At 40.2% G+C, this 25903-nt stretch overlaps 1 protein-coding gene and 1 long non-coding RNA gene across 5 annotated transcripts in view; one reads left to right on the top strand and one right to left on the bottom strand.

Moving 5' to 3' along the window:
• TOPAZ1 (testis and ovary specific TOPAZ 1) overlaps positions 1-10258 on the bottom strand; it is a 43626-nt gene extending 33368 nt beyond the window's left edge. For all 4 annotated transcript variants that reach the window (XM_085051204.1, XM_085051202.1, XM_085051201.1 and 1 more), the window contains exons 1-3: positions 8344-10258; positions 3994-6925; positions 1268-1350 (exon numbers count right to left, since the gene is read on the bottom strand). In XM_085051204.1, coding sequence (XP_084907330.1) covers positions 1268-1350; positions 3994-6925; positions 8344-9511 — 4183 coding nt within the window. In that variant the 5' untranslated portion in view covers positions 9512-10258. The remainder of the gene's footprint in view (positions 1-1267; positions 1351-3993; positions 6926-8343) is intronic.
• Positions 6920-11623, top strand: LOC146441212 (uncharacterized). Its single transcript, XR_014849817.1, has 3 exons — positions 6920-7552; positions 7793-8041; positions 11577-11623. It is a non-coding gene; the product is annotated as an uncharacterized LOC146441212 (long non-coding RNA).
• Positions 11624-25903: the final 14280 nt, after the last annotated feature.

Genomic DNA, 25903 nt, shown 5'->3' on the forward strand with positions numbered 1-25903 from the left:
GCCTCAAAGTTTGCTTGAATATGAAGTAAAATGACAAAGAAAATGCAGAAGTTACTGAATAGTACAGAACTTGCTGCCAGGTTTGGCTTCAATCACCTCAGCATTGCAGATTCCATGGCACTGGCCCCCCTTCTCTTTGCATGACCAGAGGCCCAAGTGTGCACTTCCTCTCTACTCCTCCTTGCGTCTATTTCTTGGTATCTGAGCTCTTAAAACCTCATTTTTATTTTTGCCTTCTAATCCCTGAAGCCTGAAATCTTCTCTTCCCCTAATAGTCACTAGTCACTCCTTTCCAGGAGGCTGTATCTGCCCAAATCAGTCTTTCTACATGAACATAACACACTAATGTGGAAAACCAGCATGAGAGGTACTGTCACAGACACCTTTCAAGCCTGAAGCAAAACCAACACATAATGTCACGACGTCAGATTAACAGCAAAGTGACAAACTGGTACCAGAAAGGGAAACACCATGAACTTCCAAAACCAGTCTCAGCACTCAGTGTGTTCTCTCCACTGTGTCAGTAACGAGCTTCTATTCAAAGTCACAATCCTGTTCCTCCAACCTGTCTAATAGAAACTTCCACATCAAGTATACCTTGCACAGTAGGTCTGGTATGCAAGCTGAAGAAAACAAAACAAATCACATCCATGTGCTGCCTAGCTGGACTTTCTGCTTTAATAGGAAGAAAAAAACCACTAAGTCAGAAGTAATCTTATCTTATTAAAAAAGGGCATCCTTTAAAAACAAAACAGTGTCTCAGTGGAATGGGCATAGCATCCACAAAAAAACCCAAAAGAACAACCTGGAAATAAACCAGATTACAAAACTCTATGTGCTGATGAACACAAGAGAACAACCACCTCTAACTGTGAGCCAAACTTCAAAGTGGTATCACAGTATTCAGTGTCTTACTACGATCTCAACAACTAATGGAATTCTTTGCCTGAACTAGCAGAGAAATGTCAAAAACCCCCACAACCAAAACCAAACCAAAAATCCCACCCCAACCCACCAGTATTATGAACAGGCAAGTACTACAGAGAAGTAGATGTTCCCTGTATGACTCAGGCTTACGTCATTTTGAAATACGTTAATTTTATGTGCATTAGGAAACAAATTGCTGTTACAATAAAAAGACAATACAAAAACTGACAAGATCCTCTTTATTTTATGGAAAGCGGAAAGCCTAGGTTTTGCCACAAAACAGCTTTTTGGTTTCTTTCTTCTTTTGATTGCATACCAAAAAAATGTCAGAGACTCTTACCTTTTAACACCAAATTACAGGAGTTTTCAGTATCATTCGACTTTTCAGTATCATTCAGTATCATTCCAGATTCTTGCATGCATCTGATTTGAACAAACAGTGTATTTAAGATTTCAATCTTGCACAAAAGCAAAAATAATCTACCAGTTACATAAAATCAAAAGTTATCAGTAAAACTTTTAGCCATGGACAGAATCCCTACATCCAACACGCTCCTGTAAGACTCTTTTTAACTTTCTGTTTTGGCTTTCTTATGTTCATCCCTTCAGGTATACACCTAAACATGTAAAGTAAAACCAAGACACTTCAAATCTCAAAATTTTCAGTAAAAGCTCATTATCTCATTTAAGCTTTGCCTAAAATACTGAGAAGGGAAATTATCGCTGTATAGCAAATCAAGGAAATACTGTGCTAATGAGCCACTTTATCAGTTTCTAAAGAATGTGATTTATAGTATTTTTATATTCAACATCATTTGCATAAAAATGAATCTCAAAGGGAGTTACAAAAACAACTGTTCATAGAAAGACACTTCACCTATTTCAAAGATAACTTGGGAAAAAGTAAATATTTCTCCTTAGGAAAGCTCAGGAGGCACAAATACATATAAATCATCATCACAGATTTTGGAAGCCCGTAGCTGGTGAATGATACCAAGTATAATAATAGCAAGCTGACTAGTAAATGCGACAGAAAATAGCAAAGAGAAGCATGTGTGAAAAATGAGTTTTCCTGCCCCATTCAGGCTTCAAGCCAAATGTTTTCCTGATGCGTGGAAGTGACCAGTACTCTTCTCTTAGTAAAATGCAAGCACCAGAGAAATAAAATAACCTGTTGAAGTCCCAGTTGTATTTGACAAAAGTCAACAACAAAAATGATCTGGTATTATCTGGTGATATCATAAGTTAACTGACAAAGCTGTGGTAAGGTCTATTGCCTTATTTTAATATTCTCATATTCAGTTCATTAATATGCTGGTGACTGCTATCAGCTGTGGTTAGTCACCATCTAATGATTGTGCATCAAATTATGGAAGATAAAAAGTAAAGTAAGACATTTTGCTTGATTCTTCAGCAAATCAAGGGGAAATTCTAGGAAACAAGAACCCTGCATTTTTATTTTCCTTGGCTAATAGCAAACAGATTCAACAGGTATCAGAAAGAAAGTTTTAGTATGACTTCAAACAAGTTCATTTTTCACCTAATGATCTCTAATGTTACTTTAAGTCAATGTAATTACTAATTTAAGGGAGTGTTTGTCCTCCCTTATAAAGTACTTACAAGATCCAATAAAGTTTTCGGTTAATATTGACATAAATAGCAAAATTTATGACCCTAACCAATACACGAGTGTAAAGGGCTCAGAGGTTCTGGTCTCCCATTCTGTGCAAAAGCTGTCTGGACAGTCAGTTGGAAACCACAGCCATTATTACTCTGGGTAATATAAAGCATATACTCATTCTATTATACAGTGTATATGAGATATCATACACCCTGCCCAAAATGAATACTCCTTCTAATAAATTTACTATGATACAGCCTAGCTGCCTCTCAAGAAGTTGGATGCTCCTACTACAGCCCTGTTCTCTAGAGGCTTGTTTTGGCAGAAATTTTATTCTATTAATATCGAATGTTTTATATTCCCATGTTCAAAAAACTGCTTAGCACCTCAAAGAAGATTCCCTTCCTCTTTTGCACATGGTTTTAATGAAAGGGAAAGGATAAGGAGAGCAGGGAATAAAAAGGAAAGCAGTTATAAGGTGGTATGGTGTTGAAAATAATTACAGCATTACTAAAAATATAGGTAACATAAAGCCACCCAGAAAGACCACGCAAAGAAAATTAAAACACCCATTCCAATGAAAGAACCTAATCTTCAGAGGAGAATCTTGTATTATTTCTATCTAAACTTTATGTTTTCATTGGTAAAATGAAAAATTCAATCCTAAAACTTTTTCACTGAACACAAGTATCAAAGCTTAAGAGAGAAAACAGACTAGACAGTCAATGAGTTAATCTATTCCATGAAGAACTACTACCTCACTTACAAAAGTTAGTTTATACTTTAAACTTCTTTTCCTCCTCCTGTGACTTTTATTATCATCTCAAAACCTAGCAAAACATTAACACCTAATGATTTACACCGGGATCTTGCTGTATGAAGATACAGGATCATAAGCCTCTACAACACCTTAGCCAAATCACACATTTAAAAAATATTCACGTCTGGGGATAGGAAAGAAAGAGGGAAGAATGGCAGAATGGAATACTGTTGTAGAGACAACCATTTACTCTTACAGATCCAAGAGAAGAATAAGCTACATCTAAAACGTAAAAACATTTCTAAGTATTATACCACTTTACAACTAAGAAAAATGCCTTCAAAGGGGTACCTGCTATCTCAAATCAGGTCAGATTAAAAATATTACTTTTAATTATGTTTGTTCCTATTTTCATATTTCACTTCATTTAAACAAGCCCTTTAAGACGACCTTATACTATTATTCAGAGTTTATCCCAGCTCTTATGAAGAACAAATTAATTTATCTGCATTCAGAATACTGTCATGGCTCAATCAAACCTTGACACATAAAATCAAATAAAGAAATTAATTTCACCAGAAATTAGTGAAATTCTCTAAGGAAGCCTGACCAGTAAAACCAAAATATATGGATATGAGATAAAAGTACTAAGGAATATTGTGATAAAAAAGAATGATATGCATACCTGAAACTATTCTCTGCTGAATATGTCTTTTCTGAGGTAAGGGGAGACTCAGGCTTAATATACTCCTTTGTGTCTTTAACACAGTTTGCCGAGGACTCTTTCACTGGAGAATTTTCACAGCGTGCAGGTGCAAGCTCCTCTTCATTATTGGTTCCAAAGAGGTCAGGGTCATCCTGAATCACATCAATGACAAGAACATCTTGATTGTAAGCTTCAAGGATATCTGGTAAATTCTGACTTTTGTGTTGTGAAAGATTCCCTCTTGAATTTCTATCATCATTTATTTCTAATCCGACCAGGTGGTTGACTGAATTCCATAAATGATCAGCAAAACTAGATTTCAGCCCACTTTCAGTACCACAGACATCAGGCACAGATGACTCTGGCTGTCCATCAAGAAGAGGATGTGGATATGCAGAAAAACTTTCAGGGAGCACAGACATGTAATTTGAGAGGTTTACAGAGCCATCACACTGGAAGTCCTTACTGTTGATCTCATCTACTTTTTTCAGTGTGGAAGCTGTAGATATAGCATCACTCATGACAGGAAGAAGATGCTGCTCAGAATTTATCAAGAAAGTCTCTTCACCTGTGTTCTGCCTTCCTGAAACACTAGTGATTTCAAGAAGATCTAGTGGACTACATTTTTTTTTTTTAAATGAACGGACAGATTCCAATTTCTTCGATTTAGGTTTGTTTCTGCATAAAGGAACTTTGAATTTTGTCAGGTTTCCAGAGCTTAATGGTTTGATTAGCTTCAAATCAGGAAGTGTCTGGTTCACTACTGATACTTCAGGGCTGAAGTTTATTCTGTTTGTGTTACCTGCAGAAGTGCCATTCTGGATTGTCACAGCCAGGTTTCTATTTGTCACATCTCCATCTTCACCTTTTTGTTTCGTTGTACCATTCTGGACTGTTGTAGACACGTTTCTATCTGTCACAACTCCTTCACCTTTACCTTTTTGTTTTGTTGTGTCATTCCAGACTGTCACAGACAGGTTTCTGTTTGTCACAGACAGGTTCCTATTTGTCACATTTCCTGCATATTTATGATTTTGTTTTGTTGTAGCATTCTGGACTGTCACAGACAGGTTTCTATTTGTCACATTTCCTGCATATTTATGCTTTTGTTTTGTTGTAGCATTCTGGACTGTCACAGACAGGTTTCTATTTGTCACAACTCCTTCATCTTTGTCTTTGTATTTTGTTGTAGCATTCTGAACTGTCACAGACAGGTTTCCATTTGTCACAACTCCTTCATCTTTACCTTTGTGTTTTGTTGTACCGTTCTGGACTGTCACAGACAGGTTTCTATTTGTCACAACTCCTTCATCTTTATCTTTGTGTTTTGTTGTACCATTCTGGACTGTCACAGACAGGTTGCCTTCTGCTACATCTCCATTTTCATCTTTTTGTTTTGCTGCAAAATTCAAGGTTGCTTTAACTTCTTGCATATCATGGTTAAAAGCCACAGCACTTCTATCTGTATTAGCTGGTGATTCCCCATTTTCATTGTTCATTGTCAAAGTCTCATAAATATCCCCAGAAAAGGATTCCGTTGTTTCAACTGAAGTTTGAGAGTCAGTATTTGGGTCAATCTTTTTATGTGTAATTTCTTTTCTAATTTCTGCCAATGACGTATGCAAATCCAATTGTTTCAAATTCCCAGGCACTGCACTAGGTCCTACAGCTTCAACATTGCTTTTATCAGAGGAATCCTCAAAGACAGCCTCTAAAAGTCTTCCTCCTTCTGAGATGGACCTACGATTTTTAAGAAACAATTCAGAAGTCCTGGCACAAGTTTCAATAGGCCAAACTTTTTTACCAGTCATTGGTATTGCTCTTTGACAAGTAAACTGCTGCAATTTCTTATTAACTTTGTTCAAATCTTCACCTGTCTTGCTTTTGTGACAATCAGAAATATCATGGGTCTGAGCTAACACTCCTAGATGACCTGAGGCAGCTGCATTTTGTGCCACACTGTTTGAATTTTCTCCTTTTGCTTTTACAGAGAGGTCACATGTCTTCTTAAAGCCACTTTCAAATGCAAGTAATTTGGTACTATTCTTTCCCCAGGCTGATGCAGTTTGTACTTCATGTGCATTTTTTTCTGTATGAAAATCTGATGTAGGATCACAGGAATCTGACAGAGTATGATTTAGTCCTGAAACTGCAAATGAGCTTGACATCGTAACTGCTGCTTCTGTTTGCAGCTCACACTTTTTGTATTTACTAGCCATATCTGCGGATTTCTCAGTGATTTTCGTGTTTTTTCTACGCTTTCTACCAATATTCCCCTTTTTTATCCTCAAACACTTAGTGCTTTCACTCAGACAGCATGAAAAACACCCTTCCTCATTTTCATTCTTTCCTTTATTAGATGATAAACCACCTCTCATGGGTGATCTCTCAATTTGCATTCCACTAGTGTGGCAAATTTTATCATTCAGGTCTCCAGTACCATGTGCTACATGGAAGAATCCATTTAATTTATAGCTGTTGGTCGTTCCATTAGCTGAAGGCTTCACTAATGTATTGATATAAGTACAATCCTCTAGTATCACAAATGGATTCTTATCCGTTGCACAGAGCAAGCCACTACAACGGTTTAGGGCATTACTGCAATGTTCAGCATCACATCTTGCAGACGTATTCATCACTTTTTCAGCTGCAGTTACACTTAAACTTTGCAAGTGATTGATTTGACCAGATCTGTGTTGCCTTTTCTTACATTGCACACCAGACTCTTTTGCTACAGCATGGCATAGAAAGCTCTTGTTTTCAGTCCCACCTGAAGCAGAAACTGTGGAAGATCTAGAATAGTGAGATTGCTTTTCCTTAGAATCTTCAAATCTGTTTTGCGTTGTCTTAACCTTCTTTGCAGCCTGTGAAGTACCAGCGTCTTGCTCGATTGCTTTCAATTGTTCCTTTGCTGATTAAAAAAACCAAAGAACTGTCATTAAGAAAAGTCTAAGGGAAAAAGACTACCCTATTGAGAAAGGTATTTATAAGGAGAACCAAAAAACCCCAAACATTCAAAGAACATGACAGTGTATAAGGCTAATATATTTCTGTAAAGTCTTATGCATTTTTTTTTAAACAAATACTATTAGAAGACTTAGAGTAATAAAAAAATGTATTATCTTCAGCAACAAATGCAAAGAGGAACAGAACCTTATGGTGTTATAAGGACATTGGAAGTTGTATATTTGTTGTATATTCCACATAGGCAGAAACCAAATTAGAGCAAATCTGGCAAGAAAATGCAGATGCTGTTTGCACACTCAGCCTTAAAATCTTTTGTTCACACTGCAGATTCTCTGTAATAGGAATGTTTATTCATAAGAATATCTTTCAGACACAGAGTCCAATCAAATGTATCAGACTTATCAAGAAGATGCAGGAAAACTAAATGACTTGCATTTTTAAAGACTACTACTTTTTATTTGAAAGCAAATACAGATTACGTAAAAAACTGTGTATCTCAAAATTTAGACTGGAGAACGGACTCAAGAACATGCTAGTATAATGTCGGTTTTTTTGGACCTCTGTTTTCAAGGTAAGACACAATTTTAATACCTCAGTTTTTCAGAGAGTATTTAGATAAAATATTAATCTACAGTAAATATTTGTCATTTGAATGTATTCACTCTGAAAGTAAAAAGAATGTTGTTAGGCAATCATCCTGGAAAAAAGAGGCTTTTAAAACTCCTCTTTCAGAATTGTTCCAGTTTGATGCAACATTCTCTTAAAACATCCAAATACAATCATTGCTTCTACATTTTTTGGGATTTTGCAGAGAATAGCGACTAAAAATTAGAAAGTTCTGAGGGCAAACCCCAGCATCCTATAAAGGCAGACACTGAAACAACACAACACGATACATATTCAAAAATGAACAGGTAACAGACAGATGTATGAAGAATTGACTGTCTTTTATTCTGGCATCGCTGAAACTATTGCCTCCTTTCGTGCTTGTGCCAGACCACCTCTGCAGAAATAGGGAATACTTTTGAGGGAAACAAACTCCCAACACTTCCTACCAAAGGTCTGTTGCTGCCCACACCCCTTCCTTCCTCCCTCCCTCTACCCCCTCAAAAAGCTAACTAGTCTCCTCTCCTTTGCATTAAAGACTGCTTTTCTCGTTCACGAAAACTCTTTCCTCTTTCTAAAAATCTGCCTTCTTCTAAGGCTGGTGGTACACACAGTACTGGGAAGCACACCCTAGCTTTATCTCTGCATTTCCCAAACTAGTTAGCAGCCAGTTTTTAAATGGGTCTTACTGCAGGACAAGTCCCTGGGAGCCCAAATTCTGTACCTGTACTACAGTGGAGGTCTACCAGTGCTTACCACTTTCTGCAGGGCTGTCTAGTCCTTTCTGAAGGCTTGAGCTCTGCCGCTCTTCTTTCATGCAACGCTTCTGAGTCTTTCTTCTGGCTGTTGGCTGTTCTTGTCCACTCAGACCCTGCAGCTGCTGTGACAGCAGTGCATTTCTGTTCTTTGTACCCCGAGCTCCTTTCCTGGACTCTGGACACAGTGTACACTGCTCTAACAAGGCAAAACTACCCCTCTCTCTGGGACCATGTAGTTTTGGTTTCACCACTGATCTACTGCCTTTCTTGCCCAAGCATCTCTTCTCTTTTTCCTGTGTCCCTAATGCTCTTGATCCAATTAATGGACACCCATTTAACTTCTCTGGTGTATCAACTGCTCCCTGAGCCTTCGGTTCAAGCATGACTTCCTCAGCCCCCAAATTCTCCCTAAGATCTGGGATTTGCATATTCTGCGTCATTACAGAGTCAGTGCATTTCATTTCAGTACTCCATGTGATCTTTTTGGGTTGCAGACCTTCTGGTTCTGGAAAACAGGATACTCCATGTCTCTCTGTGCTCTCAATTTTTCCATTCAAGGATGGGATTTGTAATTTTATTTCCATACAGGAATATTTGCCTTCTTTTCCTGAGCCCCTTAAACCCTCCTGACAAGCTGAGAGGTTCAGGTCTTCCGAGCAAGGTTCATTCTCTTCAATCCCTGCTGAGAACTTATTGTGCAAAGTAGTTCCTGAGAAAACCAGCTGTTGACTTTGCCCCGTCCCTCTTTTCAGAGTCCCTTCCCAGCGCGCTGCTGCAGCAGCACCTGCTGCTTGCCAACGTTCACACTCAGCTGTGTCTGAAACGGGTGAAGCTACACCCTTGCTTCTTCCGGGAGACTTCTTCCCGTGCTGGATCCCCTTGGTTTTTTTACCTGGGAATTTCTGGCTGTTCTCACCTTGCTCCTTCTGCATGGGCACAAAAGGAGCAAAACACTTAAATGAAGTGCCAGAGAACCTGGCAGGTTGTAGAATGGAAGGTATGGACTGCTCAGGCTTTCTCTTCGGTGCCGGGCGAGGACTCCGCTTCACTGCCAGCTTTTCCCCTGGCTCACACCGTGCACCCCAAGAGCTGGGGCTGGTGACCTCCGGCTCAACCGGCTTCATTTCGCTGGCTCTCACCACCTTCCCTGACCTCAAGTGCGGCATCTCGATGGCGCAGAGACAGCAGCAGATCCCACAAAACCCGCTCGCCAACGCGCCTTTCGCTGCAGCCTCGCTCGCCCGGCACCCCCGTGGGTGCAGGCCCGACCTGGAGCGGAAGACAGCCCCTCTCCGAGGCTGCCGCCTCAGCGGACACCCGGGCGAGCCCGCACCGACAGAAAGAAAGCGCAGGCCGCCCAGAAAAAACCCACGGCTACCGACTAGCCCTTCCTGACACCCCCGCCGCCGCCCTCAGATATACACCCGGAGCAACCTCTCACAGAGCAGGGCGGTGAAGGAAGCAGCCACGCACCTATCCAGCCTCAAGCAGGCCGCTGCCTGCAGCCTCCCGCGCCACTTTCCCACCCTCTCTCTCTCTCTCCTTCTCTCTCTGCCCTCGTCTACCGATCCGTCCCTCGACGCCTCGTCCGAGCGCCACCAACCCGCCGAAAGAGCCGAGCTGCCGCCGCCCCGGCGGGCAACGGTGCTGCGGCGGCGTGAGGGCAGCTCCGCGGCGCGGCGGGGCGAGCGGGGAGCCGGCGGGAACACCCGCCCGGTTGCTCTTGCCCTCTCGCCGGCTCAGCGGTGCCTCCTGCACGCTTAAACCCCGGCGACGGCGAGCGCGGCTCGTCCGGGCGGCCGTGTATCGGAGTCGGCAGCGCCCGGCCGGGCGGGCGTGCCTCGGTTTTGCTGCGCAGCCGTCGTGCTGCCCCATGGTGCCCGAAGCGGCGTGGGGAGCTGCCGGGCCCGGGCACAGCCGCAGCCGCGCGCTGATGGGGCAGCCAGGGTAACGGGCTGCGGTGTGGAACTGCCAGAGCTGCGAGCAAACGCCCAGCTCGCCCCGAGCGCGGAGTCGCGCGGCTAAACGCCCAGGCTTGCCCATTCCGTCAGGTGTTCCATCTACCTCAGGGATGCAGTGTTCCTTCCTTCGAGCACGGCGCTTCAGGAGCTCGTCCGCACTGAGACGCCATGCGGTTGTCTCACAGAATGGGTCAGGCTGGGAGGGACCACAGGGGTCACCTTGTCCAACCTCCCGGCTCGAGCAGGGCCATCCCAGACCACGTGGTACAGGTTTGTGTCCAGACGGTTGTGGAATATCTCCAGTGAGGGAGACTCCACAGCGTTTCTGGGCAACCTGTTCCAGTGCTTGGTGACCTGCACAGTAAAGAAGTTCATCCTTACATTCCAGTGGAGCTTCCTGTGCATCAATTTGTGGCTGTTGGCTCTTGTTCTATTGCTTGGCACCGCCAAGAAGAGCCTGGCTCTTATCCTTTTGGCACCTCCGTCTTTAGATAGTGGCAGACTTTGCTGACGTCCCTTCTCAGTCATCTCTTCTGGAGGCTGAACAGGCCCAGATCCCTCAGCTTTTCCTTGTAAGAGAGATGCTCCAGTTCTGTGATCACCTTTGAAGCTCTCCACTGGACCTGCTCTAAGAGCTCCATGTGTCTTTTATGCTGAGGACATCAGCTTTGTATTTCAAATAACACAGATTCTCAAGACTTGAGTTGGGGGAAAAAAATCACTGAGATTATATAGTCAAAAACATTAGAAGTTGGTGTTTGGGCTTTGAATAGGGTGGTAGTTTCAACACAGGTGGAGAACACCAAAGCTTCAGGACCATCCATTGTGTGATAGTGTGAACATGTAGAAGTTAGCTTAAAAAACCAATGTTATACAAAGAGTGAATCCAAGAGGCAGATGATATGAAAATACCAAATTATGAAACTTAATAAGGTGGTACTATAATGCCAATCAGCAAAATTGCACATGGTTGGTAAATGACCATGTCCTACAAGCAGTCCCTTTCTGTTTGCCTCAGGTGGTCTCTGAGGGAGGAAGGACCTTACCCAAAATCATTTCACCATGGCTTAGTGCTTTCTGGTGTTCACATTTCATACATACTAATTTGAGGTCCGTGCAAAGAAATAAGGCATTTTGTGTCACGACTTGCAAGAGGTGCAGTACTGTGGATGTAAAAGAGTGATTGGAAAGGCGTGTTTTGCTAATTGGCATTGGCTCACTATGTGACTTCAGGCCATGTATCTGACTTTATCTTTGTTTCTCCAACTAGAGATGGAAATAATGCATTTCAGTCCAAATGAAGATAGAGACCAACGGATTTTTACTAAAATCTCTCCATAGATGAAGAAAGAACAACAGGTAGAGTGGAAATGGTTTCTTTTCATTTGCTAATCATCTTTTCAGATTGCACATACATGCCTAAGTACAAAAAGTCAGCAAGTGGCTAACTAAAGTTAAATAAAGCAGAAAATACAGATTTCTTAGGCGGTTTCTCCCATAGCTCAGTAGTGTGCTTCTGGTCCTTGGGGCAGAAAGGACCCAGTAAAAGGGAGTTAACTGCACGATATTTATCATTGTCAGTTTTCTGCAAGGCTGGTATTACATAAAACATTCAGCTCTGGTGAAATTTAACCATTTAACCTTTCCAGTTCAAACCTTCTTCAGTGTGGAACAGTCTTTTAAGTTTTATAGCAAGATGAAGAAAATATGCTGAAAAGCGGTAGTAAAGGAAATCTGGAAGAATGGCATATGAATTATCTTACTGCTCACTCTAATTTTTGCGATTTTAGTATTTAGTCAGTTATTTACAATGATGAGAACTCTCCTCACACCAGATTTTTATGAAATGAATAAAAAATCTACTTGAAATGAATACTAATTAAAAGCATTCTTCATTAAAGTACTTTGAAAAAAGCACTAGAGCTTCAGAAAGGACATTTTGAAGCAGCTGTGGATTATGTTAAAAAACAGATTGCATTTAATTTACAAAACTGCTAGAAAGAGGTAGTATAAACATTGTCTTGCAAAGTGGATCAATTTAATCATCTTTTAAAAATACTTGAAAGATAAGAGAATTTCAATTTATAGGTATATTTAAAGAAATTCTGTGTCAAGCGTTTATTAAAACTGTAGGTTGTTACAGTGGAAATAACTTTCAAAAATCATATAAACAGCTTAAGGAGGAAAAGTGAGCTATTTTCACATTCCAACAACATTTGAATTAGTAATACTGCAAGAAAACGTTTAAACTTTATTTTTAAATTATATCTTGTTTAGAAATAAAGGTAAATGCTTGTTCCTCTTGAGTTTCATAGTTTTTTATCTCAATGCCATATCTAAATTTTAGCACTAATTCAACTTTTGCTGATCTGTTGCTTTGTTTGACTGATTTCTTGTTCGTTCTAGACACTTCCAGACAGTAATAGAAAGATGAGGTACCAGGTGTCTGACAGTAAAAAGGGAATCATGGTGCCTAAAATATTTTTTTCGCCAGTATTACCAGTATTCTTAGAGATGCCTGGAAATTTTCAAGTGGGAAAAAGGAACTTCTGTGACTACATTTATATAAAGTCCATAATTTTTTTTTCCTCAGAGGAGTGTGTACACTTAGCTCCCCAACTAATGTAATTTACATTGCTACTGTGGAGAAATTGTGGCTGCAGCTCTAACAATGATACATTTGAGTAATCTTCCAAAAGTTTTTGAATGATTGAAATTTATAAACACATAATCCAGCTATGTAGGTGAGTAAATCGTATAAATTTTTTATTGGGTAGTATTTTAGACTTTGTTAATATACTCACCTGGCAACAGGAATAAAGCTGTCTTTTTTCTTAGCTAGGGAACTTGAAAGAATTAACTTGAAAATGAACCTTTTTTTTTTTTTTTGTGAGACAATGTGAAAAATATCCACCTGGACCACTTCTTTTTACACTGCTTGCATCTTCATGCTTGGCTGAGGGAGTTATTTGGCTGAGATTTGTTATCTCTAGCAAACCTTGGTGAAAAGAGTTTGGCTGTGCTGTGATAACTGAGACTGAGCTCCGAAGAATATGCCTAGTCTGCTAACACCAAATAAAGCCCATAAGTAATACAGCTAAAAAGAAACAGGACAGAGTTTCAGTCCAGTATGTCTAAGAAACTATCGTTTTATAATCTCAAGGATTTATTAACAGTTCTGAGCTATTGGTTTTGCAAAGTTAGAACCCAAAGATAGTAAACATTGACATGATTTTTAAGTAACTTCTTTATCCCCTGCTTTCTGTTCAAATACACAGGTGCTTTGGAAATAAGTGCATTCTAATCTGTTGAAGTAAGAAGTTGTTTTTTTTCTCCAGCCATTCATGTATATCTCTCTAAACTTGGTTTTGCTTTTCACTTCCAGGCTCTTGAGTCAAGAGCCACCTTTGACATGGCATCCAATGAGAATTGTGGTAACTGCCCTTGTACTGGGCTTGAGGTACAGTGTTTGTGGTCAGCTCATGTCCTTGGTCACTCCCCTGTGTAGGTTTTGACTGAGTTCATACTGACAGCTGTTTCCTCATCTGGCCTGACACTGTGAACTTTATTAGACAAGGGCCACAGGCAGGGTGATGAGAGCAAAGATACCTCAGTGAAAATATGTGATCTGTTTTGTGAAACTGCTGAGTGATAGTACTACAAAGTGTCGTGATGGGAGACTGGGTGAATGCAGTGAGTAGCTGGATACCTCAACCTCTTTCTTGGTGTCTGTTTTCATTATAGAGCTGAATAGGGCAGATTAAAGTAACTTCGTTTTCCACCAGTTTACAATGAGTCATTGGAGGAAAAAGGACAGCTGTTATATTTTGTAATGAACCATCTGGAATTTCTTGGTAGATCCTCTGATTCCTAATTTACTACTGAATTGTGACAGCATGGAAATCAAAATTATTGATTGTATGGAATCAGTGTTTCCCTGTGGCAATTCTGTTTCTGTCAAAGGATAGTCATAGGAGGGATAAGGACCTCTCATACTGGTTTTGCAAACCTTGAAAGTCATGTATAATTTGCCTCTTTTTTTGTAATTATGCTGCTTGACATTTTTTCTGGAAGACTGACTTTCCAGATGATCACATGTGATCTGAACCTTACAGAAAGTGCCACTAATTGGTTTTAAGGTTCCACAAAGGAACTCCTGTGTAAGGTTCATATTCTGTTTTACTCCCTTTTATTCATGGCTCTTTTAAAAATTTCAAGTGCTAGGAGTTTAAGAATAAACTACCTAGCTAGCTGGAATGAGAAATTCAAAAAATACAAAAGCAATAGAGGATTGTCAAGTAGGGGACTACACATTCAGTCTCGATTTATTTTAAAATTCTCTAAATAAAACATATCTTTGCTTTCACGTAGATAATACATACCATATACCTACCACTAAGGCTGTCTTTAGAATCGGCAGCTTCTAAAGGCTGGATGAAAAAGATGGAGTTAGGAGAAAATTATCTGCACACCAGAAAGTACGTGACACCTCCATCTTACTGCCAAAAAAAGATTATAAGGTGTGATTTCTAGATGAGAAAGTTAAAAAAGGAAAAGAGAAAATGAAAGTTGAGTAAATCAGAGCTAGGAAAGGAATAGGATTAGAAATAGTAGGGGTGCGGTAAGGTATAGATAGAATGCAGTAAACCAGTAGATAATCAGGGAAAACAGTGCTAGACAGAACACAGACAAAAAAAAGACAAATTGCTTCAGACAACTACTCTTAAAAGAAAGGAGCAGTGAAGACTAAACCCAGTAATAGAAAACCTTCCTGTGGTTCAGACTGACTGAAGAAACAGTGGGGGATCATTTTTAGTAGTGCTCCTAGGAAAAGTAAAGAGAGCCTGAACTTTGAATAGTGACAGTGATCAATCACAAGCTGGGACCCCAATCTGAGACCTAATTAGTCTTGCTGTTAGGCATTGAGAGTGACTGGCTTCTACATTCAATTTCTTGTGCCGTGGTCATCCATTAAGGCCTTACATCTTTGTCTGCTTAGTAGTGTCAAGGTGGCTAACATACCAAGTGTGAAGCCTCAGAACAACCTGCTGTGTCTTTTCTTCCTTGGGTGATTCATCCATAAGCATTGGGTCACTCCACATCACCCAATATGTTATATAGCTTGTATATATAGTTTTGAACCTGAGGAGTGTATTTATAGTTACTCTATGTTTTTAGAGCTGCAGATCTAGGAAATGTTTGTTACGTACTTTGTTGGGTTTTTGTTTGTTTGTTTTTTTTTCTTTTTGTTGTTGCTGTTGTGGTTGGGGTTTTTTGGGGGGAGGGGTTTTCTTTGTTTGTTTTGTTGGGGGTTTTGGGGTTTTTTTGGTTTTTTGAGGCAGTATTACTCTCTAGCAAGGGAATTTTGTTTTACAGTTGATGAAACCATGCTGACTATGGTGCAGTGCGCTGACTATACGGCTTCCTCTAACCAAAGCAGCGTGCAACCATTTTGGAATATATACTGACTTTACCACTGAACATTTTCCCACTGGCATATCCAGGGTAATTTATGGGAGGAGTTGCATGAAAGCTGATGTCATTGGTTCACATATCCAAGAGTGCAACATCTTGCTGTGGAGGAAAGAGCAGAGTAGATCAGAAACTTACCTACATTTGCATTCATCTGCTTACTTCTTCACATGTAATTAATTATGTCATTTGAAGACAACAGAAAATGATCTTCAGATAAACCAGGCACATACTAGGCACTGTAGCAAGGGTAGGAGATAAAATCCATTGATGCTAAGTCAAAGTAAGGCACCCATTCAGCAGGGAGTTCCATCCAACATAAATTGTTTGCTTAATATTGATATCACTTGCATATCTTCATACTTTGGTGGGCTGAGTGGCTGGGTCATAACCTCTGAGTGATACCTCAGCTATTTGCATTCTGTGTATGAGAAGACAGTTTCATTTAAAATTGAAATACTCCTTGCTTGTGCATCCTGCTTCTTAGCCAGCATTTGGGGACAGATAATGTCCCCACCTTCACCTCTTCACCTAGATAAATATTTTTCTAATCAGCATGAAGATTGTTGATGTGTTTGTGACGGCCCAGTTTCCATATGGCACTAACTGCAAGAGTGTCCACTCTTTGGCGTCGCTGTCTTTTGCTGGGTCACACTGAACACATAAGTAATTGTGGAAAGTGTGATTTCTGGAGTCATTGCCCCACGAACAACTACTCTGGTTACTGTGGAGCAGAATGTCTCTGTGCTTGCTGGTGTGGAAAAATGTGTAATTATTGAAGAAATCAGATGTTTCACTGTTATAGGAGGAATTATTTGTTGGACTGCCCTTCAGCCTTGCCACTTTCTAGAGCAATTCCTTTGACGCCAAATAGAGAAAACGTCCTTTAATAATATAACACAATACCTCTGAAACCCCATTATGACTCATGACTCCACTGTAGGTTTTCTGCATAATATTACTGTTACTATTACTATTACTATTACTATTACTATTACTATTACATTGGTAGAATTCTTAAGTGAGTAGTTATATTCCTGGTTGCTACGTCAGTCAGCAGAGGACAATTGGATGAGCCATGTCAAATGCTAGTTTCTTGAACATGTGAAGACTTTCTGAGCATAGACTGTACATGGATGGTTTGAAGACTTTAATTCATGATGATAATTAAAACTGTAGTTTCACATTCACAATGTTTGACATGTTGCTCAAGATGAAAATGGGGGTGTTTTGCATTAATCATGGTGTGATGATCAAGTAGTAAATGAGGTTATATATTCACACAGCACAGGGTACAGAAACGAAGAAGGATAGGTCTTCTCTGATGTTACAGTGTCTATGCAGAAATAGCTTCCTTGTACCTCAGGAGCCTTTCTTTCAAATGCTTACTCACCTGTAAAAAGGCTGGCAATAAGTTATAATTCTCAGTGCATGGCAATGTTGTTGTCAGCGTCCAACACACAAGTCAGAACAGCAAGGCAGTCAATCTCCTTCTTGGCTGCAGCAGTTGTGTTGCATCCACTATTTGTGTGCCTGCTTATGTCAGTCATTCCTTCCTGGTCTCTGAGTAAGTACTGGGCAATTTTTTCTAAATTTGACTGTCATGGGATAGAGATCAGGTCTGTTAAGTTCCTGTATATTTCATAAAGATGGACATTCATGTAGATGAGAAATCATCCACGGAAAGAAAGGCTCACTCTTTATTAAACATGAGTGAATCCCCAGGAAAAGGCATGTCAGATACCAGGTCTTGTCCCACTACTTACAGAGCTACTGATTATAAGATCTTGAATATGGTTTGAGGCAAGACAGGGGGGCATCTTGCTTGTGAGAAGACCTGCTGGAGGGAAGAGGGCTTCCATGGGAGTTACAATTGCTGGCAGAGCTTCATGACCAGAAGGCCCTAAATTGTTCCTGAGGGTTTCCTAAAGTTGGGGCACACAAGCTGTAAAGCAGTATTAATCCATCTGTGGAGTAATATGTTTCCATATGAGGCACATCTGAATGTTTTTCAGGACTATTCCAATAAATGAGCCTCTTTCTTGATCCATAGAATTTAAAGGAAAATTATTTATATATATAATGTTGTGTAATGAAATTATGAATAAATGTAAACACTGTATTTATTTACATTAGAATTATATAAGTTGCTTTTGTAAATATGCCAATAGTTATTTATCTTCGCAGCTTATGTTTGAATTTCCCATTCTGTTTTGAACCATGAAAAAAAGCCAGGTATTTATATTCATTTTGCATGCTCAACAGTCTGAAAAGAGACAACTGAAATCAGTCAGTTGCCTTATGTGGGCTAAGAATGATGCCTGCAGGGATTAAGGTGATCACGGCTAGGCAAATGCTAAACTGAAACATCTTCCTGTGCTGCAGGGTACACCCGGTACCTTGTCTTTTCCCCACCCTCGCATAACATTTGCACTTCATCTTCAGGTAGTGGTTTGTCACATAAATCTGCATTGTGGTCTTCCTGGGGGCTGTTAGCTTGTTTTTCCTGGCTGCTGAGGAAATGATTATGTATAGCCAAAGACAAATAATTATTTCTAATCAGGAATCTTTTTGGATGTTTTTAACTAACATTTTTCCTTTGGAGTAGTTGCAGGCTTCTGTGAATACAATATGTTTCATTACTTTATAGGCTGTATTTATTAAAACAGAAAGATGGATTAACAAATTGCTGTGTCATTAAAAGAGTGAGGCACTATGTACAGCATTTGCTTTTTCAGAAACCTGTTTTCTGATACCGTCATCCTCCTCTTCTCTTTTCCTACATAAATGTTTTCTATGTAGTGAGATGGGAAAGTTACTGTAAACAATTCAGGGGCTGCACTGAGTCCTTTTGTTCACTTTGGAATTTGTTGGTGCAGCTGGACCTAGTGCACTGCCAAGAGGCTATGCATGGGGCTGCATAGAGCTCTGTGGTGGGTTTTCTTGGTCTTCCCCTTTTATGTATGAGTAGATGCTGAGGGCACACCCCAGTGTGAATGAGAACTGGTACTGAAGCAGCAAATCTTTCCATATTCTAACCTCACCTTCTCCATGCTTGAACGCTCAGCTTGGGTTTTGTGTCTGTTGTTCTCTTTCAGGGTGACAGGTAACCTCCTTGACCAGCAAGTGCTGGCTCCATGAGCTGGGATGTGTGCTCTGCCACCACAGCCAGGCTTCACACATACAAACCTCTGCATCTTGGGAAAACAAAAAGAAACAGGAGAAGCAGGAGACTTTGGAAAGAGAAATCTTGGCATGCTTTGTGAGGAGACTGCCATTTCTTTGCCCTCATCTGCTTCCTTCTCCACCATGCATGAAGGCTTCAAGCCATATAATATGAATCAGTACATACTCTATAAAAAGGCTATAATATATAGCCTATTTTAGCTAAAGAAAACAAACTAAACCAGCATGTCTCATTAGTCAAATGGACATGCAGAGATACTGTTCTGAAAAGGAATTATGTACACTGCAATAGTATTCACCAGGACACACAACCTATACATTTTTATTATCCCCTCCCACATAACCCTTCATGTCATCCTTTTGGGGAGGCTTGCCATTTAAACGGTAGGCTTTTGGGCCAGGGACCATTATTCTGGGTGTCTTTGATTCTCAGAATGAGGCATCAGCTGATGGAACCTGCAAGTTGCTGCTGTGCCCTGTACATGTGAGATAACAGCGGTAACGTTTGCGGGGGCAACTGAGCAAAGAATTTTATCATATATGGCCTTTAAATATTGACTAATTGATTTAGCGCTTGAGAAGTATTTGGGGCTTGTGGATTTGTCTACTGAAATTGTAAATAGCTGCTGCTAGCAGTCTCCAGCTGGATTCAGAGAACACTGCTGGTCACAGTGACCTTCCCTCCTGTTCATTTTTTGTTGCAAAAAATAGTTGGAAAAAAGAATTAATCAGGACTGTCATTCACATTATTCAGACTATATTAATTCCTATGTTAAAACGTACCTTCTGTGAAATGAAACCATTTTTATGAGAAGGAAACTAAACTATGTTCAATTAAAATGCCAGAGGTTGTTACAGTTAGGTATTTATATAGATTTATACACTCAATTTTCCCTGCTATTTTATGAAATTCTCATGATAGAAATTGTTTTCCAGAATCATAAAATGTTTTAGGAGAAATACAGGCTGTGGGTAGTAGATTGGATTTTTCAGGAATGAATGGCTGCCCTGCTTGCAAATTCAATCGTGGAGCAAATGGCACGGTGGTGTAGGGAATTTGCAAAGCTCTAGCCAGGTAGTGATGAAAACCTAGTAATATTTTGATACATTGATAAACAGGAAGCATTTATTTGAAAAACATGATGAATGGCGCTTTCTTGATTGTTAACCTGTGATGACCTTCTCAGGGAAAAAAAGGTTGATTCTCACTGAAAGTCTGAACACACAAGCAGACTTGTCTGTGCTAACTCAGTCCACAGGGTAACCAAAAGAAGTGAAAGAGTTTTTCAAACAAACTAGATGAATTGGTTCTCCTAAGTGCCTCTGGCCTTTAAATCTCTGATATATTTTGTAGTCTTGAACCCCTTTACAGCATACATAACTGGTTAACATACTGAATAATGCTCCATTGAGAATTCCTGGATGACTTTCCTCTCTTTTACTCAATGTAAACTTTATACCTTAAGATAATATAATTTAGTTCAACTCACTCTAAGCTACATCATACTAAGGAATCAGCTTTCAGAGCTTTTGGGTTGCTTTTGAAGGAGATTCAAGAATTATGGTTTTGCCAAAAATGTCCCACCCCAAAAGTGTGAAAACTTCAAGCAGTATCACTCTGTATTTCCCTCTATAAGCAAAAAGTTTGGACATTTTTCATTAATTTTGCTGGCCTGTGCCACTAACAGGATGGGATGAGGAGATCCCTGAGGAAGGACAAATTGAGGTATTTCCCACAGCAGCAGCAATATAGTTGTCTCAGTGTGTTGCCTATACCCTTAACAAGCCCTTGTGAGGTTGCAGAAATTCTGCACTGCAGTATCCTTTCAGGGTAAAAGTTTTCTAATTTCTGTGAAAGGTTCAGGCTCCACCAATGGATGTTTTTCTCAGGGAAAAAAAAATTCTACCAAAATTTTCCAGCTGGCTCTTGTTCTTAATATAGGGAGGATGCATGGTGTTTTTCATAGCTAATAAAGATGTTGATGTCCTACTTTATAATGAAGCTTAGTTTTGACTGTGGAAATGTGACTCATTCTTCCAGAGATTTAACACTGAAATAATAACTCAGCTAATACTATGTTCAGTAGCTTAGATCTCTCACCTAGCAGCACCTTTTGCTGAATTAACCCTTACCTTTTCTGTCTCACTTTTGTATGTCTGAAACCAGTCTCCTGGCAAGGGCTGAGCACCCAAAAACATTGCTCAGTCCAAGGGGCCCTGCCTCCTCTTCCTGATGTCATTTTGGCATCACTAACCTGTAACTGTATTGAAATGACTTCTTGAATAGGACCTTAAAATGCCAGCTTTCTGTGTACCCTATTTCTTTCTGCCAAGTCCTCCGAGCTCCCAGTTGCTCAAGTAATAGTGTGATTATCCTGTGGTTGTTTATCACTTAATCTTTGATGAAAAGAAGGGCAAAAAAGCAGGGAGGTGGAAATTTTCTCTGTGTGTCATGTTTAGGACAGGTGGTGACAAACGCTGGTGCTGGAAAGATTTGTCCAAAGTGTCTCTGTTCCCAGCAGATGGTGCTGCGCTGGTGGCCATGAGCAAGGGATGTGTCTAGGACTGACAGCTCCTCTTTTGGGTACCAGCCCTTCTCCAGCACTTTGTGAGATGCAACTTGAGATGCAAAGTGTATTGAGGGAAAGGGATCTAGAGGACACTGGAAATTGCCATCATGCAGTGTGGAAGCAGCCTGTTTACACAAGTGCATAGGTGCTTCACAATCTGAATTCCCCCTTGCGGTGTTTCGTTATCCCTCAAGGTTTGCATCATTTGTATAAATATACAGCTTACTTTTGGGGCTAGAAATTATGTGCACCCTCATTTTGTCAGTCCTCTTAGATGGGTCAGGGCAGTGCTTGTCTTTCATTCTTGATTAAAGAATTATAGAATGTCTTGGTAAAGAAAGAAAAAAATCTTTGTCTCCCTACTCTGCTATTTTGGAGTGATTTGTAAATGTGAAAAGCACTTAGCAGTTAGGTAAGCAAAACTGCAATATTTGTTGTTTGCTTTATAAAAATCACATTTTTTGCTATTGTAACTACAAGCCCTGTACTCAGGAATTCTAACACTAAAAAATGTGAGTTTTCAGTAAGTTCTGGTTTGTGCGTCTCAAACAGGAAGACACTGGCAATAGTCAGAAATTATTTTGGTGATATCCTCCTGCCATATGGAGCACCATTTGCCTGTGACTCATGTAGTGACTAATAGGGGGTCAAGGATTCTGAGCAGTGAGGAAGGGACCTCATAAGTGACCTCATGGCTGATAAGACCAGCCCTAGCAAAAGTAACTTTTTAATATTAAAGTCTTCTCACAGATTTTTGTCTAATAGTCTGAGCACACAAACTTTTTAGGGTAGCCTTTGTATCACTGGCATTTTTTGTGCCTCATCTAAACATGTTTTGTAGTGCTTGAATGCTGTATTTTAAGTATGTGGGAGGAAGAAAAAGTATATACAAAATGCTGTGGATTACCCTGTGCTTTGAAACAGCACCTGATTTTTAAAGACCTTATTACAAAGGTCATAGTAACAATATATTAGAACCCCATGCGTTATTCAATAATAATTTTTTTTAATCCTGGAGTAAAAAAAAATTGATTACCAATGTTGAATGTAATCAGGGAGAATGAGCATATAAGAAATCTTCACAAGCAACAAAACGAATCAGTTCAATATTGTTTCCCTTGTAAGGCCATGGCCTTTTCATCACACTGACCATGTAGATATAGCAGGGCTTGCAGTATTTTCTTCCTTGCCTTTGGGATTATCACTAAGCAACTGGCCCCTCACTGTTTCTGTGCTCAGATCTGGTTTAGTGAGATTTGCCTCATTTTGAACTTTTTCTCTTTTAGAAACCGCATCAGGAATTAATGGACTAAAAGGAAAGTGCCTTGGATGAGTGACATTTCTTTGTTGAAGAATTAGAAATTACATTATCTTCTCCAGCCCTCAATGGAGAGAACTTGAAAAGTGTCTCTGACACCCCCACTGCATCCTACTGCTGTTGAAATTTTGCAGGTTTGGAGAAGGTCAATTTTGGAGGTGCCTATAAACAATATAGCAAATGTATGTGCTTGCACATAAATGTCTTATTTCAGCAGTTAAGTAAATAATATGCTGTCAGTGCAATTCAGATGGTTTGCTACATTGCAGCACAAGACACAAGATACTTCTATGCAGAAATCCAGTTTATATAACCTATTTCCCCCTGAGGATGAAGTCTACTAAAAAAAAAATAATTCTGTACTGCTTCTTTTAGGTCATTACCTGGGAGGGGGGAACTCTATAATCACAGAGTTTGAACTGGACTGGTACACAGAATCATAGAGTCTTAGAATGTTAAGGGCTTGGAATGGACCTTAAAGGTCATCCAGTCCCAACGCCCCTGCCAAAACTAATAAACCTTTCTGTCCCATTCCAACATGTGTGTTGAAGACAGTGGAGTATCCCACGTTAGCTATGGGAGAAATAATTTTTAGATGTATGTCTGGATTTTCTTTCTAAACACTGGGCATAAAAATGAGTGCAACAAGAAGTGCATGTCCTACACTAGCTCTATTCCATGCTCACTGAATCTGCTTAGAAAGAGTGGTAGCTTTTTCCAGGGATGCCAAGCTCTTATAAACGGCATCACAAATTTTTCAGGCTATCAGCTGAGTAAAGCCTTTTGTTAGCCTCTATTTAGTATCAACACAGAGAGATAAAAGAAAAGGATGTCCTGGAGATTTTCCTGGGGCAGACTTCATCCCTTTTTATTCCACCACGAAATGAAGAGACATCCCTGAATGTACTGCACATTTATGATACAGGAAACACAGAGATGCTTTGTAATAGAGCAGCAAAATGCAAATAATTATGTGCAACCTTATAATTACAAAATGGCACTCATGTCGTGTTTATGAAGTGGCTGTTGCTGACATGAGTTACCTGGTTAGTTCCTAGGTGCAGCTGGCCACCTTTTGAGTCAAATATCTTCAGGGAATAAAGGAAAATTAAGTGACTCTCAGCTCCTCCTTTTTTTTTGTGCTTTAATCCACTTCTGAATGTCACGGAAATACGGGTTGCTGTGTAGCAAAAGTCTGTATTTTTAATTCAAGTTTTAATTCCGTAAGTTATCATGTTCTTCAGTTCATCCTCATACCAGACTTGCATTAATTAGTAGTAGGAAATTCTCTGAGAAACTTCATTGCTTGATACAGATGATTATGGCAAGTTAATTGCTGGTTCAGAATTTCCCCCCTATGATTAAAGTTTCAGAGAGTCTCATGACACAGTTATGGGACACTGCTTTTCTTTGAGATTAGTTGTCTTTCATTAAAGACTAACTTTACAGATTCTGGTATTGGATGTTTCATTTGAAGAAACCTGATTTTTTTTCCCCAAGCAGATAAGAGCCATTCTTCTCTCTCTGGTGAGATTGTATTGAAGGGGGGAATACTGTCTTGTGAAGATGGTATGAAAAATCCCATTTCTGGACGACAGGCATAATGGGAAATGCCATTCCCACACTTCACAGACACACAAGGGAAAGTGTACTCCAGCCCCAGACAATCAAACCTTTAATTGTAAGGCTAATGCTGATTTATTGCAGACTACAGAGTGATTTTTTTCCCTTGGCCCTTAGAATAGCCAGGTCTCTCCCCTTTCCCTTGTGCCATTCCCCGTGCATGGCATACGCCATGGACTAAGGTAGCTGTGCTCACGCCTGGAGTCTCAAAACTTTCCCTTACAGCAGCACAGCAAGCTACCATTTATTTTTAATTGCTCCCCACCGTGTAGGCCAATTAAGGATGAAGCCAGCAGGGCAAGGATCACTGGCAAAGCCTTTGAAGGGAGCAGACCCAGCATTTGCTTCGCCGGAAGGCTACCATTCACACATTTGTGCAAGAATGCAAACAATTGGGCTCACTCAGTGGGATCAAGTGCTATCTAGTTCAGTGTGAACCACTTTCTAGTGCAGATGGCAGTGAGAGTGGCAGCATCACTGAATATTATCCTCGGGGTTAGAAACTTTCCAAATGAGATTTCCATTCGTGACCCTCCCCATTTCAGCAGGAAACACCTGCTAAAGCAGCTTTAGGAAATGCCTCTCATTAGCAGCTTCTGTTTGAGCTCAGTTTTTCCTAGCCATCGCAGTTCGGCAGGCTTAAGAACTTGATCTTTTGATAATATGAAAGAGAAAATATTAGAGGATAGTGGGTACAGCCAACATTTTGGGCTCATGCTTTCTGCTACCTTAGTTATCCTTTTAAAATCCTTGTTTGAAACCTTTATTTTTCCTAGATTTCAACCTCCTAGAAAAGAGGATTGTTGGACATCCTAAACAGCTTGGCCATTCCCAGGAAATCCTGGATGAAGGGTTTGCTGGTTAGATTGGAATTAGCAACCCAGTATTTTTAATGCTTTGAGGGAAAGAATGAGTCTGCAAATTTGGTCATGAGTGTTCTGAGCAGTCTGTGCTTTCCAGCTTCTGTGGAAGAGACACAGGATTTATGTCCAGTTTCACAAAGAGCTGGGAAATACCAACCAGCATGCACAAACCCAAAAATCACTGCAGAAAAGTAGGAAACTCAGTGTTATCCTGGAAAAAGTTTTCAGGAGGGCTTGCTGTTCCTTGCAGTGGGCTTTTACAAATTGTTGGTTGTGGCTCACACATCAGCAGGGCTGTGTCTGCTCAGTGTTAGGGACACACAATATTGGGCTCAGGACGGGTTTGGTGTCCCTTCATGTCTGAATGCACAACATGCAGGTAAATGTTAGTCAAAATAAGCCCAAATTCTGTCTTTGTTCTTCTGTTCATTGCATGAGGAGCCTGCTGGTGTCTCCATGAGTTTTCAGTTCCCCAGGGAAGCCTTCCAGTTACCCACTGGCCAGGATGGGGAAGGCAATGGGTGCAGCCAGTGCTTCTGGCTAATGACACTGACCTGCCCTGCTG

This window comes from Lichenostomus cassidix, chromosome 2, assembly GCF_008360975.1.
Source record: "Lichenostomus cassidix isolate B80296 chromosome 2, HeHo_3.0, whole genome shotgun sequence".
In the NCBI taxonomy this organism is placed as follows: Eukaryota; Metazoa; Chordata; class Aves; order Passeriformes; family Meliphagidae; genus Lichenostomus; species Lichenostomus cassidix.